Source organism: Coregonus clupeaformis, chromosome 11 (genome assembly GCF_020615455.1).
Source record: "Coregonus clupeaformis isolate EN_2021a chromosome 11, ASM2061545v1, whole genome shotgun sequence".
In the NCBI taxonomy this organism is placed as follows: Eukaryota; Metazoa; Chordata; class Actinopteri; order Salmoniformes; family Salmonidae; genus Coregonus; species Coregonus clupeaformis.
In genome coordinates this window covers 37,153,653-37,168,889 of record NC_059202.1, presented here as the reverse complement: position 1 = coordinate 37,168,889, position 15,237 = coordinate 37,153,653, and the positions used below count along the sequence as shown (strand labels likewise).

The window sequence follows — 15,237 nt, the reverse complement described above, 5'->3', positions numbered from 1 at the left end:
CTCTTATTCAGTGTGTTTTTTACTGTCTATGTTGCTTATCATCAACATGATCACAGATTCTTTGGCATGGAGCAACGGAACAATGCATTTTAGAGGAGAGTGCCCTCTATTGGTCGTCATCATCAATGCCTCAACAGCAATGAAAAACGGCTTCTAAATTGCGTGTGGGCAATAAGTACATACAATTTGATGTATTATTCAACAGATATGTATTTTTGAATTGATGAAAACATACGATTAAAAACATAGTAAACAAGGTTAACAAAGAATATAACGTAAGTGCGTAAAGACGTGCCTGTCTCACACAAATGACGTGACAACCTCATGTTCACGCACCCGCACAATCAGTTGTTTTGGTTTTGCATATTGATTTTGTTGAAGTTATGTTGTATGCACAGTTCTAAACGTTTGTAAGACAGCTTGGTGAAATTGCACCGTAGAAAGTATTCAGCTAGCTACCAACAGAGAAGTGGCAAGTTTAGGAGACCCCATAACACCATCACTGGCTTGCTTAGGACATTTGACAGGTGTAGACAGACACCAGTAGCTAGCTAGGACTCTTAGCTAGCTAAAATAGCTAATTGGACATATAGCTGGCTAGCTAGGACATACTCCTCCACGGTGCCATTATTCCAGAAAGTCCGCATTTTGGTTCTGCAGAATGAATATCAGCATGGGTGCTAAAAATAAGAAGCGAGTGGTGCTTCCTAGTCGACCAGATCCGCCCACTGTGGATCAAATTCTTGAGGACATCAACAGAGCCTTTCAGAATGATCCAGTCTTCAGCGTCTTGGAGGATGCCAACCAAGGTATGCACTATGCACATTTAGCTACTGTACATCAGTCAAATAGACGACACGTAGTCTATTAATTGACATTGGTAACCTGCCTATTACTAAGTGAATTCAAGCAGACACCCTTCACTTTATTTCACATGAAATGTTATGAGGGAGAGCATACAATTTTGAGCTTTTAGCAAATGGTCTACTTGATTTTTAGGAAACCTATTGAACTAAACAGGATTTCCCCCTTCCACAGATGCCAAGAGGGGGTCATCAGACAATGAAGTGGAGACAAAGTACCTTCAGAGCTGCAGGTACTTGGAGATGAATGAGCGGCTTCAAGAGGTCAGAGGTGAACTTGTGCAACGGAGGGAGGAACTCCGGACAGCCGGAGAGCAGTTGGGGATCAGTGTGGCCGAGGTCAAAGGAAAAGCCCTCTAACCATTATCTTCTCCATGAGGCATCACACCTCAGGGCTGGGGGAGCACCTTACCTCAGGGCTGGTGGAGCACCTTACCTCAGCTAAAACAGATTCATCAGCAGCGAACTTGGCATTCCTTGAGTCACACCACCTCAGTCTCACAGAGGAGGGTCTCAGAAATGGAAATGGGACTCAACAGATTGATTGTACATTGTCAGTTCATTGTTGTTCCAAATAATTGTTGGCATTTAAATTGTCTCCATAAATTGGTGTGACTTTTCACAAATGGTCAAACAAATTATGTGTATTGTCTACATTTCTAGATTTTCTATAATGAATATTAATAAAATAATGATTTGTGAAGAAATATTACTTGTTTTTTCATGTTAAACCACACTGACTTTATGTGCATGGATCGAGGGTCAGGCAGGAGTTAAGCTACATGGGTCATATGAATATCAAGCCATTTGATAATATCTAGTTCATGTGATCTTTTTTTTAAACTTAAAGGTCATTATGAAATTAATGCCAGGATGAAATAAATGTCAGTGTAGAAGTACATTTGTTTATATCTCGATTAGCTCATAAAACGGTCAGTATGTCCACATTTCATTGGCATGAGTGCATGTTAAGTCGATATAATTGAAAGCACATTTTATTGTTTTGATATATTCAAGAAAAAGTCGAATAAAGGTTTAAGTCAGCCAGGTTAATGAAACGCGTCCACAATTTATTTGATGAGAACATTTATTATGATGACTTTCATTCCTTGGCCTATATCACATTGTACCATTTGCCGCCTATTGCTCTGTTCACACCTGGCATGAGATTTCTTGTCCCCCATATCTGATTAGTTATAATCCTCCTTCCCTTCATCCAGTGGTCCAACTTCATTTATCCTAGTTGTAGCAAAGTGGGTAATATCAAAATGACCGTTTTCTTCACAGGAAACCGCTACAATATTCCAGTTCCAAGGCCGATGCAAATCAGCTTTATATTCCACCTTTGGAGGTGATTTCACTAGACTCGTTCACAACCAGTTTGCAAATCATTCCGGTGCTTTCAAGCATTGAATCTAACTTTAAGTAATGTAATGCCAGGTGTAAACAAGGCATATGACATTCATGGTGGACGACCTTGGACATTTTAATCCGATTCGTAACATACAGTATACAACATTTCATTTGTAAGGACAAAACTTTCAAGAATACTGTCTTCGTCTTTGACAAAACTTTCCTACATACTGCATACTCACTACTTGTCTTTAAGGGCTGTTTATACATTATCAATGGCCATTGTGTGACAGTGTTAGTCTGACAAAGGGACTTGGTTCATTACACTACTCAAAACATGAGTAAAACATGGAAATGTTACTTGTTGACACAATTCAACATTGCACATTTAATGAGAATAAACAGCCCTTAAAGTTCATGGGGATCACGCCAGATTAGTTTCATTTTTGTCAAGCACTTTTGTCTTGGTTACATCTCTCAGAGAACATATGACCAGAGAACATATGAACAGGTGATGTTACAACTACAGAGAATATTAATTTTCTTAATGCTTGAGTTCTTTGACCTATCACTACTGGCAGCGAGACGTTTAAGCGAATATTAACACATTTCTGTAAATACTTCTACAGAATAATTTCTGTACGAGTACACTTCTGTAAAACCCAACAGTTGTTTCTCTCTTAACGACCATCAGCCACCTTAACACCATCTTTTACCTGCTCTCTGATTATAACTGATTCTAGAGGCAAACACAAATATGTCATAGCATTCAATAGACAAAGGCATTTACAGCTATTAAGTCGAAATAGAGTCAGTCATTGCTACTTGATCCAGATTGCAGATGGACTAGAAATGCATGTTTACAGGTTATTTTTTGTTGATCTTTTTAAATAATGAAGAATAACACTGAGAAGTTGATTTTAGCCCAACATCTACAATATTAAGAGGTGTAATACAGGTATATTTAATATGCTGTAAAGAGCAACAAATAGAGTTGTTTTTGCTCATAGCTTATAGTTCTACTGTATGCCTGCACGCATTTAAATACTGCTTTAAAGACAGAATACAGATAACACAGAGTTCCAGCAGTGCTGATTGTTTAACGTGAACTATTAGCAATAATAATTCCTGCAGTGGTTCAAAAGTGAAGGCTAACAGTGTTATATCCTCAGTAGTGAGTTGTGTGGTGAAGGCGAAGCAGTAACATGTGAGTACATAAGAAATACTATAAATGAGATTATGTCCTTATTTTGATGTATTTCAACAGTCTTTTTCAAATTAGTTTGGAGGCATAGTAGTACCTTTTCAAAAACACAGTCTTCCAGCTGGGTTTTCACTCAATAATTTGCATATTGTTTTTAATTAATGGTTCTTCCTTCATTTTGATGATGGTACAGTATGTCTTGAAATCCACAGACAACTGTCTTTTTTTGTATGTTGTCATGTCTACACTACTTTTCTAACAGGCAATGGTTTATATACAAATACAAAAAGTACAAAAATGTCATTTTGTATGAGATTAGGCTACTCCCCGTAACTCCTTTCTAAAGGATAGTGTTATTCTATCCATTGAAGTCTTGTCTTATGCATACATCCAACTTGTATGAATGGCATGTGGGATCAGATGATTTGACATGACAGGTGTTCTTTGTTGAAGACACATTTCTGATGCAGTGAGGAAAAAGAAGGTTCAATACCCGAGGTAAAAGGATTGATACACACAACTAATCCACCTGAGTGTTAGTTTCAATCAGGAACACAGTAGGATTTTTCTTATCTCAAATGTATAGAAGTACATACGGTACTACGTAGTAGCTACTACGCTTCAGATTTTTCACATGACTTCTCATTGATTGTTGTTTCTTGGCTCTGTGCGTCTTGCAGGCAGCAAGCCATGGGGCTAGGTATGTAGTTGAATGGGGTGACCCTAACCGCCTTGCTGGGGGAGCTCTGACGGAAATGGCCGACGCCGCCTGTGTGAGTTTCCACAGAGTGTGAGTTTCCAGCAGAGGCTGTGCTGTAGTTCTTTAGGGATCCATCAGAGCCTCCATCTTGGCCGGAGCCAATGCTGATCTTTCTAAGGAGGGCTAGTCTTGCTGCCTCCTCTGAGATGACTGGAGCTGTCTCAACAGTTGGAGAGGTGCTTGAGTTGGTCTTGTTGGACGAGAAATCCTCAGTTTGGACTGTGGCGTCGCTCGTCTTTCTTGACTTAAGTAATATGGTCGGCAGTTTCCCTGGCAGTGCTGGTGGTTTTGGTTTTGGCCCTTCAGGAACAGGCAACAGAGGCAATGCAGTAGATGGCAGAGTGCTCTTCAAGATTTGAGGCACATCCTCTTCCCGAATCCTCCTCCAGGTGACTCCGTCATTTAGGCGTGATCCAGTTCTCTGCTGCTTCTTCTTTGTATCGTCCTCACTCTTGGCTCGCCCACTTGAGTCGGAGGACGAGGAGCGGAGGGAGGAGCGGCTCGTTACTCTGCTCAGTATGTTTATGCTGGGCGATGAGGAATGGCGCTTGATGGTGTCTCTTTCCTGCTGCTTGGTTGCAGAGACGTTCCTCTGAGGCACCCTGCAGGGACTCTCTGAGCTGGTTCTCCTGGCTGGACGCCTGGTTGAGAGGTCTCGGTCACTAGAGCAGGCTCTGGACAGAGTCACAGTCTGCATTTGAAGCCCCTGCCTTGGCTCTTGCCTTTGCCCTGGCCCCCTTCCTTGCATCCTCCTTGGTCCCTGAGCAACTGGCTTTAGCTCTTGGCATCGAGATGAGCAGAGGAATACTGCAGGAGCACCGGGGATTGCTTTTCTTGGCGATGCATGCTGCGAGGTAGGAACAGAGCGTGGGGATGAACCGACACGTCTCATCATAGTCTTTGATTCCTTGATGAAGGTCAATTGCCTCAGGAACCCATTGCGGTCAGACTCGCTGCTGCTTGAATGGACAGATGTCATGCGAACTAAGTCAAAACGATTGGCTGGAGGTATTATTTTTCCTGCCACCTGACTGTTTTGCCTGTTGATACTTGTGGGTTGGTTGGTTACCAATGGTGATAGAGTTCTGGACTGTCTTGCTGTATTCTGCATGAAGGGTATTCGGACGGGTGACTTCTGTGTTTTGTGTGCTGGAGATTTTGGGCTCGGATTTGAAGGAACAGTGGAACGTCCCTTCCTTTCAGGTGGACTACTTGCTGGTGTGGTAACTTTTTTGGAAACAGATTGACTCGTTTGTGAGGGGAAGGTTATTTTCTTCGGTGACTGTTTCGATGGAGTAGAGCTTTGAGATGATCCAGACGATGAGCTCTTTGGTATCCTCGGAGGTGGGGTTGAGCTTCTTTTCGGCAAACACCACTGTGTGGAGTCATGGGGTTGTCCCAAACGGTGGAGACTCCTTGACCTCTGTTGAGCAAGGTTTGGATTCTTTGGAGCATCTGTCTTGGGTAACATTTTATTAGGAGGCGGTATTTGTGAGAGATGTGTCTCTTTCTTAGGGGTGTATGTCACTGTTCTACCTCTGAAGACCACTGGCAGATTTGGAACTGGCTTCCGTTGGTTAAAGTCCAGAGGTTTGTTAGCTTTTTTGTCCTTAAATATCTTCTTTTCTTTAGGAGTAAAACTGGATCCAGACATAAAAGAGAGGACAGATTCAGTCTCTTCAGAGGACGGTTCTTGAGATTTTGATGCTTGTAACCGTGTGACAACAGAATTAGCTCCTTCTTGTATTGCTCTCCATTCAACACTGTTGAGGTCTGAGTCTTTATCAGAAGCCATGTCCTCACTGTCAAAGTCTTGTTCATTGTTCCATCCACTGGACACTTTCTGCATTTCATTTCTTTGTTTCTGCTTCTTCTCTGCTTTCTTTCTTGCAGAAAGCTTCTTCCTCTGCTTGGGCATTGCAGATGTTATGCATTTTTGCAGAAGATCATCCTCTGAATCCATACTGACTGAGCTTGGTGAGCTTTGTTCCTCATACTGATTGTGGATGTGCATTGGTCTTTTTTGTTCGACCTGGTTAGATATCTTGTTGTGTTTGTTTTTCACCCATATTTGCTGGGCTTTTGATTGGTGTTCCTCAAATTCTGCATCAATCAAAGAGCTAAGAGATCCACTAAGAGAGTAACATTGGGGTGTTTCGTCCATTATTAGTTTGTGCTTGATCCTATTAAAACCTTTGGGTCTTGTCTGGGAATTGTCAATCCGACCAATATTAGTCATACTTCGGGAGAGAGTGTTCCTGCTGGACTCTCTCATCTGATTTCTCCCTGCCCTTTTTATCACTCCCTCCTCTTTGTCTGTCTGTTCATTGTATAAGCAGTAAATGGCTTCCTCTGTAGGATGGCGGATGGACCGAAAAGACTTATTCCCCTGAAGTGCTCTCTGTTTTTGGTTCCCCTCCGTGTTCGGCTTTATGATAGGTAGATCCAGTTTCCTTGTCAGGACCTGTCCCTGCTTTTGTCTTTGTTGATTGGGTGGTTGGTCACGGTGTCTCTGGTTGGCCACTCTATCAGCCACCTCTTTGCTCTGCATCAGTACTCTTTGAGTGGGAATGACATGTTTGATTGACCTGTTCATTTGATTGACTGGTATGTCAGGCTGACTAGTCATTTTAGTGGGCTTGTGGAAGTGTGAGAAAACCCGAAGGTCTTCAATTCTCTTTGCCTCTTGATCCAACAATTCCTGTTTGTTCATATTTGTTACCCTCCAATCTTTTGCCCCCTTGTCCCTCACTGGGTACTGAAGTGTTTCGTCACTTAACGATGTCGTGCTGGAAAAGTTGACAGGAGTGCCCTCAGCAGAATCAGTGTATGAGGAATCATCAAGATATAAGTCCTTTTGTTGCATTACAATCCTTCTCCCTGAGCACATTTGATTGGCATTGTTAGGAACCATCATATAAACAGGTATAGGTTTTCTGGTTTGGGAGTTTAGAACATGGGTGGGTAAGGTGGAGATCAGGGAGGGCCTTACTTTCCTGAACTTGGAGGGCATTGCTGAATTGATGCATTCTTTGAGAATTTCTATATCATCATCTGAATTACCCTCACTATATCTTTCCCCTTGGTCCATAAAGGAAGGATGCTCATTGTCATCTCTCTTTCCATGAGCCAGTGGGAATGTTGGATTGTTGTCCTTTTGCTGGAGTAAGGGGGTCAATTTCAATTCAACATCCTTCTGAATGAAGTGCTCATGAAGAGGTAGAGCACTCAAGCTAGAGGCGCATGAAAAGTTCTCTGTCGGCTTTTCCACTGTAAAGTAGATCATTGTGTCTAAATCTGGAGGCAGGTTGAACCTTTCCTTAAAGTCTGCAATGTCCATGAACTTGCGCAAGCTGCTTTCCCACTGCCCTGCTGTCCCGGCATTTTGGGTTTCTGGACCATTTGATTCAGCAAAGCATGGGGTTTTGCTTCGACTGGGGGGCATGGTTTGCCCTGGACTGTCAGGAAGATCACTTGGACTTATGGTCCCACTGATCATTTCGCTGCATGGATCACTTAGTATGGAGCTGGCAATTGAGTGAGATTCAAAGCTACCCAGTGAGCTGACAGAGCTGCAACGACTCATCACAAGTGGGGTCTCATGGATGTAGTTCTCTGACGAACTTGAAGGTGATCTGTCCTCAGGTATGCCTGGTGATACACCCCTCAGGAACACCTTTTCACGTTTGGTGGGGCAGGGAATTTCAATAGGATCAGACCCAATGCTCTGACAGGTTTTTGAATCAGTGACTAGCAGTTGGCTATCACTAAGATCCTCCAGGGTCTCATTCTCCTCTTCCCTCTTTACCAGATCCCCATCTTCCACTTCAATGATCTCAAGTGATGAGTCACTCTCCAACTCATTTTCACTTTGACTCTGCCCGTCAAGAGCTTCATCACCAGAGGAGAGGGAGGACAGGGAACTGCAACGGGAGAAACAGATTGGTGTGTTCTCCACTGAATACTTCTGCAGTGTCTCCATTGGTCCAATGGTTGGACTTCTAGCAGAGCTCATTGGAGAAAACTTGGTTAAACTCCCTCCAGTCATCACAGTTGGGACCCAGGCTTGTCTCCTCATTGCTTGAGCTGCCTGCACATTGATGGCAGTCTTTGCAACACCAAACTTAGCGACACTTTGAATTAGAGGGACATGTTGGTAGGAAGGGGACAGCTTTATGGAAGTCATGCTGACATCAGAAGAGAGTTTAGTTGATGCACTAGCTGGTGTTTGCGGGGGCAGCTCTTGACTCTTCTCTGTTTCTGTGCTATTAAGTTCAGGCAAATTCACTTCTTTGTTGTCCACAGAATCTCTCTCTGGTACATCGATCTGACTTGTCTCATTGAGGACATGAGTTCCGACGTTAAGGTATTCTTGATAAGCCACCTTAAGATCAAGCTTGTTAGGACGTCTTGCTGAGGGCCTAATCTGGTCCTTGCTACCACAATAGCCATCACTGGTGCTGCCACTGTTCAGACTGTCAGTGGACAAACTTGCATGGGTGGTTTTGAGACGTAAGAGAGCATGGGCTCTGTTCAGACGTTCTCTGTGTGCAAAGCTGCTGGTATCAGAGAGGCGACAGGGGGAGCATGACTTGGCCCGGGCCTCATGGAGTTCATTTGATCCATAGGGCAGGTCTGCAAAATGGTCCTCTGAGCTAAGGCTAAAGCTGTCCTCCGAAGATGTATGCATGGTAATGTCCTCCACAAGCTTATCAATCTTGGCCACAGTGTTGGTGATCTTTTTTGCTAGTTTTTCTGCTGCAACAGACACCTCATGTTCTGGAGGCGCTGGCTTCTTATCCTCTGTCTGTGGTCGCTCCACATCTCTCTCCGGTTCACTGTCCTTCTTGCGAGGCTGGTTTTGAAGAAAGTTGGAATTGCTCAAGAACATGGAGAGCATGGAGAAACTGCCTGTGTCCAGACTACTTGAGACATTAGGGGCCTCATCGTCGTCAAAGCAGCCCGAGTCAGATGCGTAATCCTTTGCCAGGCTCTCGATGTGCCGCAGTGGCTTGTTGATGCTTGGATGCTTGGCGCTGCTTTGTTTTTCAATGGAATCAAAGGTCTCCGCCAGATGCTTTGCATCTAGCTCAGCCTCTAGTGCTTTCTGCTTCCTCATGTAGAGCGAGGGCATGCAGGAACCAGGGGATATGACCGCGGCATCCTTATACTTGAGGGGCCGGTTCGTGAGCAGGTTCCGTAGAGCTGCGGCACTTCCCATGGCTATCATTTTGTGCTTGGAGTGGATGAGGTTGCGCAGCATGCTGACTGCCCCGAGGTCCCACAGTAGTTCCTGGTCCTTGGGACTGCGGGCAGAGAGATTCCAGAGGGTCCCACAAGCATTGCTCACAATGGTAAGGCTGTGAGAGCGCAGGTGCTGTAGCAACGTTTGGAGGCAGTTGTGGTCTCTGAGGATTTGCCTGTGTTGAAAGAAGGGGAACATACTAAGTATACAAGCATGTTAGAATGAAATGTGTGGAAATTGATGGCAATAATCATTGAACAGTTGCATTGATATAGAATTCCATTCAAGGAAATACCTGTAATCGTCCCGTGTGGCCACAAGACTGGACACATTACGCAGGATGCCACCTCCACTCTCAATGATTGCCAGTGAGTTGGTCTGACATCTGTAGGTGAGGGTGCTGACCAAGAAGCCCAGAGCCCCATCTACTGAGCAAATGGCTAACTTGTTCTCAGGACTGTGTGCTGACAGGTTCCACAGAGCGCTGAGGAGGCTCTTCAAGGTGGATTCCTAAAATGGGATTTTGCATTAACATTGCGTTAGAGATATATATACACAGTGGTGTGAAAAAGTGTTTGCCCCCTTCCTGATTTCTTATTTGTTTCTATGTCTGTCACACTTAAATGTTTCAGATCATCAAACAAATTTAAATATTAGTCAAAGATAACACAAGTAAACACAAAATGCAGTTTTGAAATGAAGGTTGTTATTATTAAGGGAAAACAAAATCCAAACCCACATGGCCCTGTGTGAAAAAGTGATTGCCCCCTACAACCTAATAACTGGTTGGGCCACCCTTAGCAGAAACAACAAAGTGTTCGCGATAACTTGCAATGAGTCTTTTACAGCGCTGTGGAGGAATTTTGGCCCACTCATCTTTGCAGAATTGTTGTAATTCAGCCACATTGGAGGGTTTTCGAGCATGAACTGCCTTTTTAAGGTTATGTGTCACACCCTGGCTCTGGGACTCTATATGTTGAGCCAGGGTGTGTTCATTCTATGTGTTAGATTTCTATGTTGGTAGTTCTAGTTGTGTTTATTTCTATGTTGGCTAGAGTGACTCCCAATCAGAGGCAACGAGTGTCAGCTGTCGTTGGTTGTCTCTGATTGGGAGCCATATTTAAACTGTCTGTTTTCCCTTTGTGTTTGTGGGTTCTTGTTCCGTGTTGGTCTATGATACCTAGGACGTTACGAGTCGTTTGTTGTTTTGTTTATTGCTGTTCTATTATCACTAAAGATAATAAAGTTAAACATGTTCGTTCATCACGCTGCGCCTTGGTCTATTCCCTACGACGATCGTGACAGAAGAACCCACCATACAAGGACCAAGCAGCGTGTCCAGGAGCAGGCAGACTGGACATGGGAGGAAGCGCCGGGAAAGGAGATGGAGAGGTTGGCGATGGCCCAGGTGGGCAAAGTATGGTCCTGGGAGGACATGCTCGGGGGAAAAGGACCATGGGCTAGGATTAAGGCCCTGGCGAGAGAGGAGCAGCGGCGTCAGCAGTGTCATCGTCGGACGGACGAGAGGCAACCACAAAACATTTTTAGGGGGGGGCACACGGCATGGGCGGCTGGGCAGCAGGAGGCTGCCACAGGGCGATTTGGAGAGGAGGCCACCGGGTTTGGGGGGCCAGAAGGCAGGTTGGCGGAGCCTGGATGGAGAGCGGAACCAACTTCCCGTACTCAGGCATGGCAGCATGGGACGGGGCAGGTTCCGCGGTATGCGGAGCGGCGTACTGTGCCACGAGTGGTCCGGCATAGTCCTGTACGTCCTGTGCGAGCACCCCGCACGTGTCGTGCGAAGGTGGGTATGCAGCCAGGACGGAGTGTGCCGGCTCAACGCTCGTGGTCTCCAATGCCTCTCCGCGGTCCCGGATATCCTGCTCCTGTGTCACGTGCTGTTATGCCAGTACGGGTACACAGCCCTGTACGTCCTGTGCGGATGCCTCACACAGAGTGTGTGAGGGTAGGCATTCAGCCAGGACGGGTTGTGGCCGCTCTTCACTCCAGGTCTCCTATCCGTCTCCACAGCCCGGTTCGGCCTGTCCCTGCTCCACGCACCAAGCCTACGGTGTGCGTCGCCAGTCCGGTCCGGCCTGTCCCTGCTCCTCGCACCAAGCCTACGGTGTGCGTCGCCAGTCCGGTCCGGCCTGTCCCTGCTCCTCGCACCAAGCCTACGGTGTGCGTCGCCAGCCCAGTCCGGCCTGTCCCTGCTCCACGCACCAAGCCTACGGTGTGCGTCACCAGCCCGGTCCGGCCTGTTCCTGCTACTCGCACCAAGCCTACGGTGCGCGTCGCCAGCCCGGCCCGGCCTGTTCCTGCCACTCGCACCAAATCTACGGTGCGCGTCGCCAGCCCGGCCCGGCCTGTTCCTGCCCCTCGCACCAGGCCTACGGTGCGCATCGCCAGCCCGGCCCGGCCTGTTCCTGCCACTCGCACCAAATCTACGGTGCGCGTCGCCAGCCCGGCCCGGCCTGTTCCTGCCACTCGCACCAAGCCTACGGTGTGCGTCGCCAGCCCGGCCCGGCCTGTTCCTGCCACTGCGCACCAAGCCTACGGTGCGCATCGCCAGCCCGGCCCGGCCTGTTCCTGCCACTCGCACCAAGCCAGGGGTGCGAGTCGTCAGCCTGGTCCAGAACGTTCCTGCTACTCGCACCAAGCCAGGGGTGCGAGTCGTCAGCCTGGTCCAGCCCGTTCCTGCTACTCGCACCAAGCCAGGGGTGCGAGTCGTCAGCCTGGTAAAGCCCGTGGCTGCTCCACGCACCAAGCCAGGGGTGCGAGTCGTCAGCCCGGTAAAGCCCGTTCCGGCTCCACGCACCAAGCCAGGGGTGCGCATCGTCAGCCCGGTCCGGCCCGTTGCTGCTCCACCCACCAAGCCAGGGGTGCGAGTCGTCAGTCCGGTGAGGCCCGTTCCGGCTCCACGCACCAAGCCAGGGGTGCGCATCGTCAGCCCGGTCCGGCCCGTTGCTGCTCCACGCACCAAGCCAGGGGTGCGCGTTGTCAGTCCGGCACAACCCGTGCCTGGGTCACCGGTGCCTAATCAGGTACCGGTCAACTGCTCCACAACGGAGCTGAAGCTAACCGCTCCTGCTACGTCCAGTTCAGCTCCAGCCAGCGGGGCCAGACCGGACCTGGGGCGCTATGGGGGGTTTATTGGAGGGTGGTGGGCAAGGCCGGAGCCAGAACCGCCGCCGAGGAGGTATGCCCACCCAGCCCTCCCCTGTTTTGCTCTAGTTGAGGCGCGGTCGCAGTCCGCGCCTTTAGGGGGGGGGGGGTACTGTCACACCCTGGCTCTGGGACTCTATATGTTGAGCCAGGGTGTGTTCATTCTATGTGTTAGATTTCTATGTTGGTAGTTCTAGTTGTGTTTATTTCTATGTTGGCTAGAGTGACTCCCAATCAGAGGCAACGAGTGTCAGCTGTCTGTTTTCCCTTTGTGTTTGTGGGTTCTTGTTCCGTGTTGGTCTATGATACCTAGGACGTTACGAGTCGTTTGTTGTTTTGTTTATTGCTGTTCTATTATCACTAAAGATAATAAAGTTAAACATGTTCGTTCATCACGCTGCGCCTTGGTCTATTCCCTACGACGATCGTGACATTATGCCACAGCATCTCAATAGGATTCAGGTCAGGACTTTGACTAGGCCACTCCAAAGTCTTCATTTTGTTTTTCTTCAGCCATTCAGAAGTGGACTTGCTGGTGTGTTTTGGATCATTGTCCTGCTGCAGAACCCAAGTTCGCTTCAGCTTGAGGTCACAAACAGATGGCCGGACATTCTCCTTCAGGATTTTTTGGTAGACAGCGGAATTCATGGTTCCATTTATCACAGCAAGTCTTCCAGGTCCTGAAGCAGCAAAACAGGCCCAGACCATCACACTACCACCACCATATTTTACTGTTGGTATGATGTTCTTTTTCTGAAATGCGGTGTTACTTTTCGCCAGATGTAATGGGACACACACCTTCCAAAAAGTTCAACTTTTGTCTCGTCAGTCCACAGAGTATTTTCCCAAAGGTCTTGGGGATCATCAAGATGTTTTCTGGCAAAAATGAGACGAGCCTTAATGTTATTTTTGCTCAGCAGTGGTTTTCGTCTTGGAACTCTGCCATGCAGGCCATTTTTGCCCAGTCTCTTTCTTATGGTGGAGTCATGAACACTGACCTTAACTGAGGCAAGTGAGGCCTGCAGCTCTTTGGATGTTGTTGTGGGGTCTTTTGTGACCTCTTGGATGAGTCGTCGCTGCGCTCTTGGGGTAATTTTGGTCGGCCGGCCACTCCTGGGAAGGTTCACCACTGTTCCATGTTTTCGCCATTTGTGGATAATGGCTCTCACTGTGGTTCTCTGGAGTCCCAAAGCTTTAGAAATGGCTTTATAACCTTTTCCAGACTGATGGATCTCAACTACTTTCTTTCCAATTTGTTCCTGAATTTCTTTGGATCTCGGCATGATGTCTAGCTTTTGAGGATATTTTGGTCTACTTCACTTTGTCTGGCAGGTCCTATTTAAGTGATTCCTTGATTGAGAACAGGTGTGGCAGTAATCAGGCCTGGGTGTGGCTAGAGGAATTGAACTAAGGTGTGATAAACCACAGTTGAGTTGTGTTATAACAGGGGAGCAAACACTTTTTCACACAGGGCCATGTAGGTTTCGATTTTGTTTTCCCTTAATAATAACAACCTTCATTTCAAAACTGCATTTTGTGTTTACTTGTGTTATCTTTGACTAATATTTAAATTTGTTTGATGATCTGAAACATTTAAGTGTGACAAACATGCAAACAAATAACAAAATCAGGAAGGGAGTAAACACTTTTTCACACCACTGTATACAGTACCAGTCAAAAGTTTGGACACACCTACTCATTCAAGAGTTTTTCTTAATTTTTACTATTTTCTACATTGTAGAATAAGAGTGAAGACATCAAATATATTTTATATTTGAGATTCTTCAAAGTAGCCACCCTTTGCCTTGATGACAGCTTTGCACACTCTTGGCATTCTCTCAACCAGCTTCACCTGGAATGCATTTCCAACAGTCTTGAAGGAGTTCCCACATATGCTGAGCACTTGTTGGCTGCTTTTCCTTCACTCTGCGGTCCAACTCATCCCAAACCATCTCAATTGGGTTGAGGTCAGGTGATTGTGGAGGCCAGGTCATCTGATGCAGCACTCCATCATCTCCTTCTTGGTCAAATAGCCCTTACACAGCCTGGAAGTGTGTTTTGGGTCATTGTCCTGTTGAAAAACAAATGATAGTCCCACTAAGCGCAAACCAGATGGGATGGCGTATTGCTGCAGAATGCTGTGGTAGCCATGCTGGTTAAGTGTGCCTTGAATTCTAATTAAATCACAGACAGTGTCACCAGCAAAGCACCCCCACACCATCACACCTCCTCCTCCATGCTTCATGGTGGGAACCACACATGCGGAGATCATCCGTTCACCTACTCTGCTCTCACCAAGACACGGCAGTTGGAACCAAAAATCTCACATTTGGTCTCATCAGACCAAAGGACATATTTCCACCGGTCTAATCTCCATTGCTTGTGTTTCTTGGCCCAAGCAAGTCTTTTGTTCTTATTGGTGTCCTTTAGTAGTGGTTGCTTTGCAGCAATTCGACCATGAAGGCCTAACTCACGCAGTTTCCTCTGAACAGTTGATGTTGAGATGTGTCTGTTACTTGAACTCTGTGAAGCATTTATTTGGGCTGCAATCTGAGGTGCAGTTATTCTAATGAACTTGTCCTCTGCAGCAGAGGTAACTCTGGGTCTTCCTTTCCTGTGGCGGTCCTCATGAGAGCCAGTTTCATCA

General features: G+C 46.6%; 2 protein-coding genes across 2 annotated transcripts in view; one reads left to right on the top strand and one right to left on the bottom strand.

Moving 5' to 3' along the window:
* The first annotated feature begins 673 nt into the window (after positions 1 to 673).
* Positions 674 to 1,223, top strand: LOC121577430 (UPF0449 protein C19orf25 homolog). The gene is made up of 2 exons (XM_041891181.1): positions 674 to 809; positions 1,039 to 1,223. The coding sequence occupies exons 1-2, from the start codon at positions 674 to 676 to the stop codon at positions 1,221 to 1,223; spliced, it is 321 nt and encodes a 106-aa protein (XP_041747115.1).
* Positions 1,224 to 1,902: 679 nt separating this feature from the next.
* LOC121576479 (adenomatous polyposis coli protein 2-like) overlaps positions 1,903 to 15,237 on the bottom strand; it is a 50,680-nt gene continuing 37,345 nt past the window's right edge. Inside the window, exons 14-15 of the mRNA XM_041889642.1 lie at positions 9,721 to 9,935; positions 1,903 to 9,600 (exon numbers count right to left, since the gene is read on the bottom strand). Coding sequence (XP_041745576.1) covers positions 4,035 to 9,600; positions 9,721 to 9,935 — 5,781 coding nt within the window. The 3' untranslated portion in view covers positions 1,903 to 4,034. The remainder of the gene's footprint in view (positions 9,601 to 9,720; positions 9,936 to 15,237) is intronic.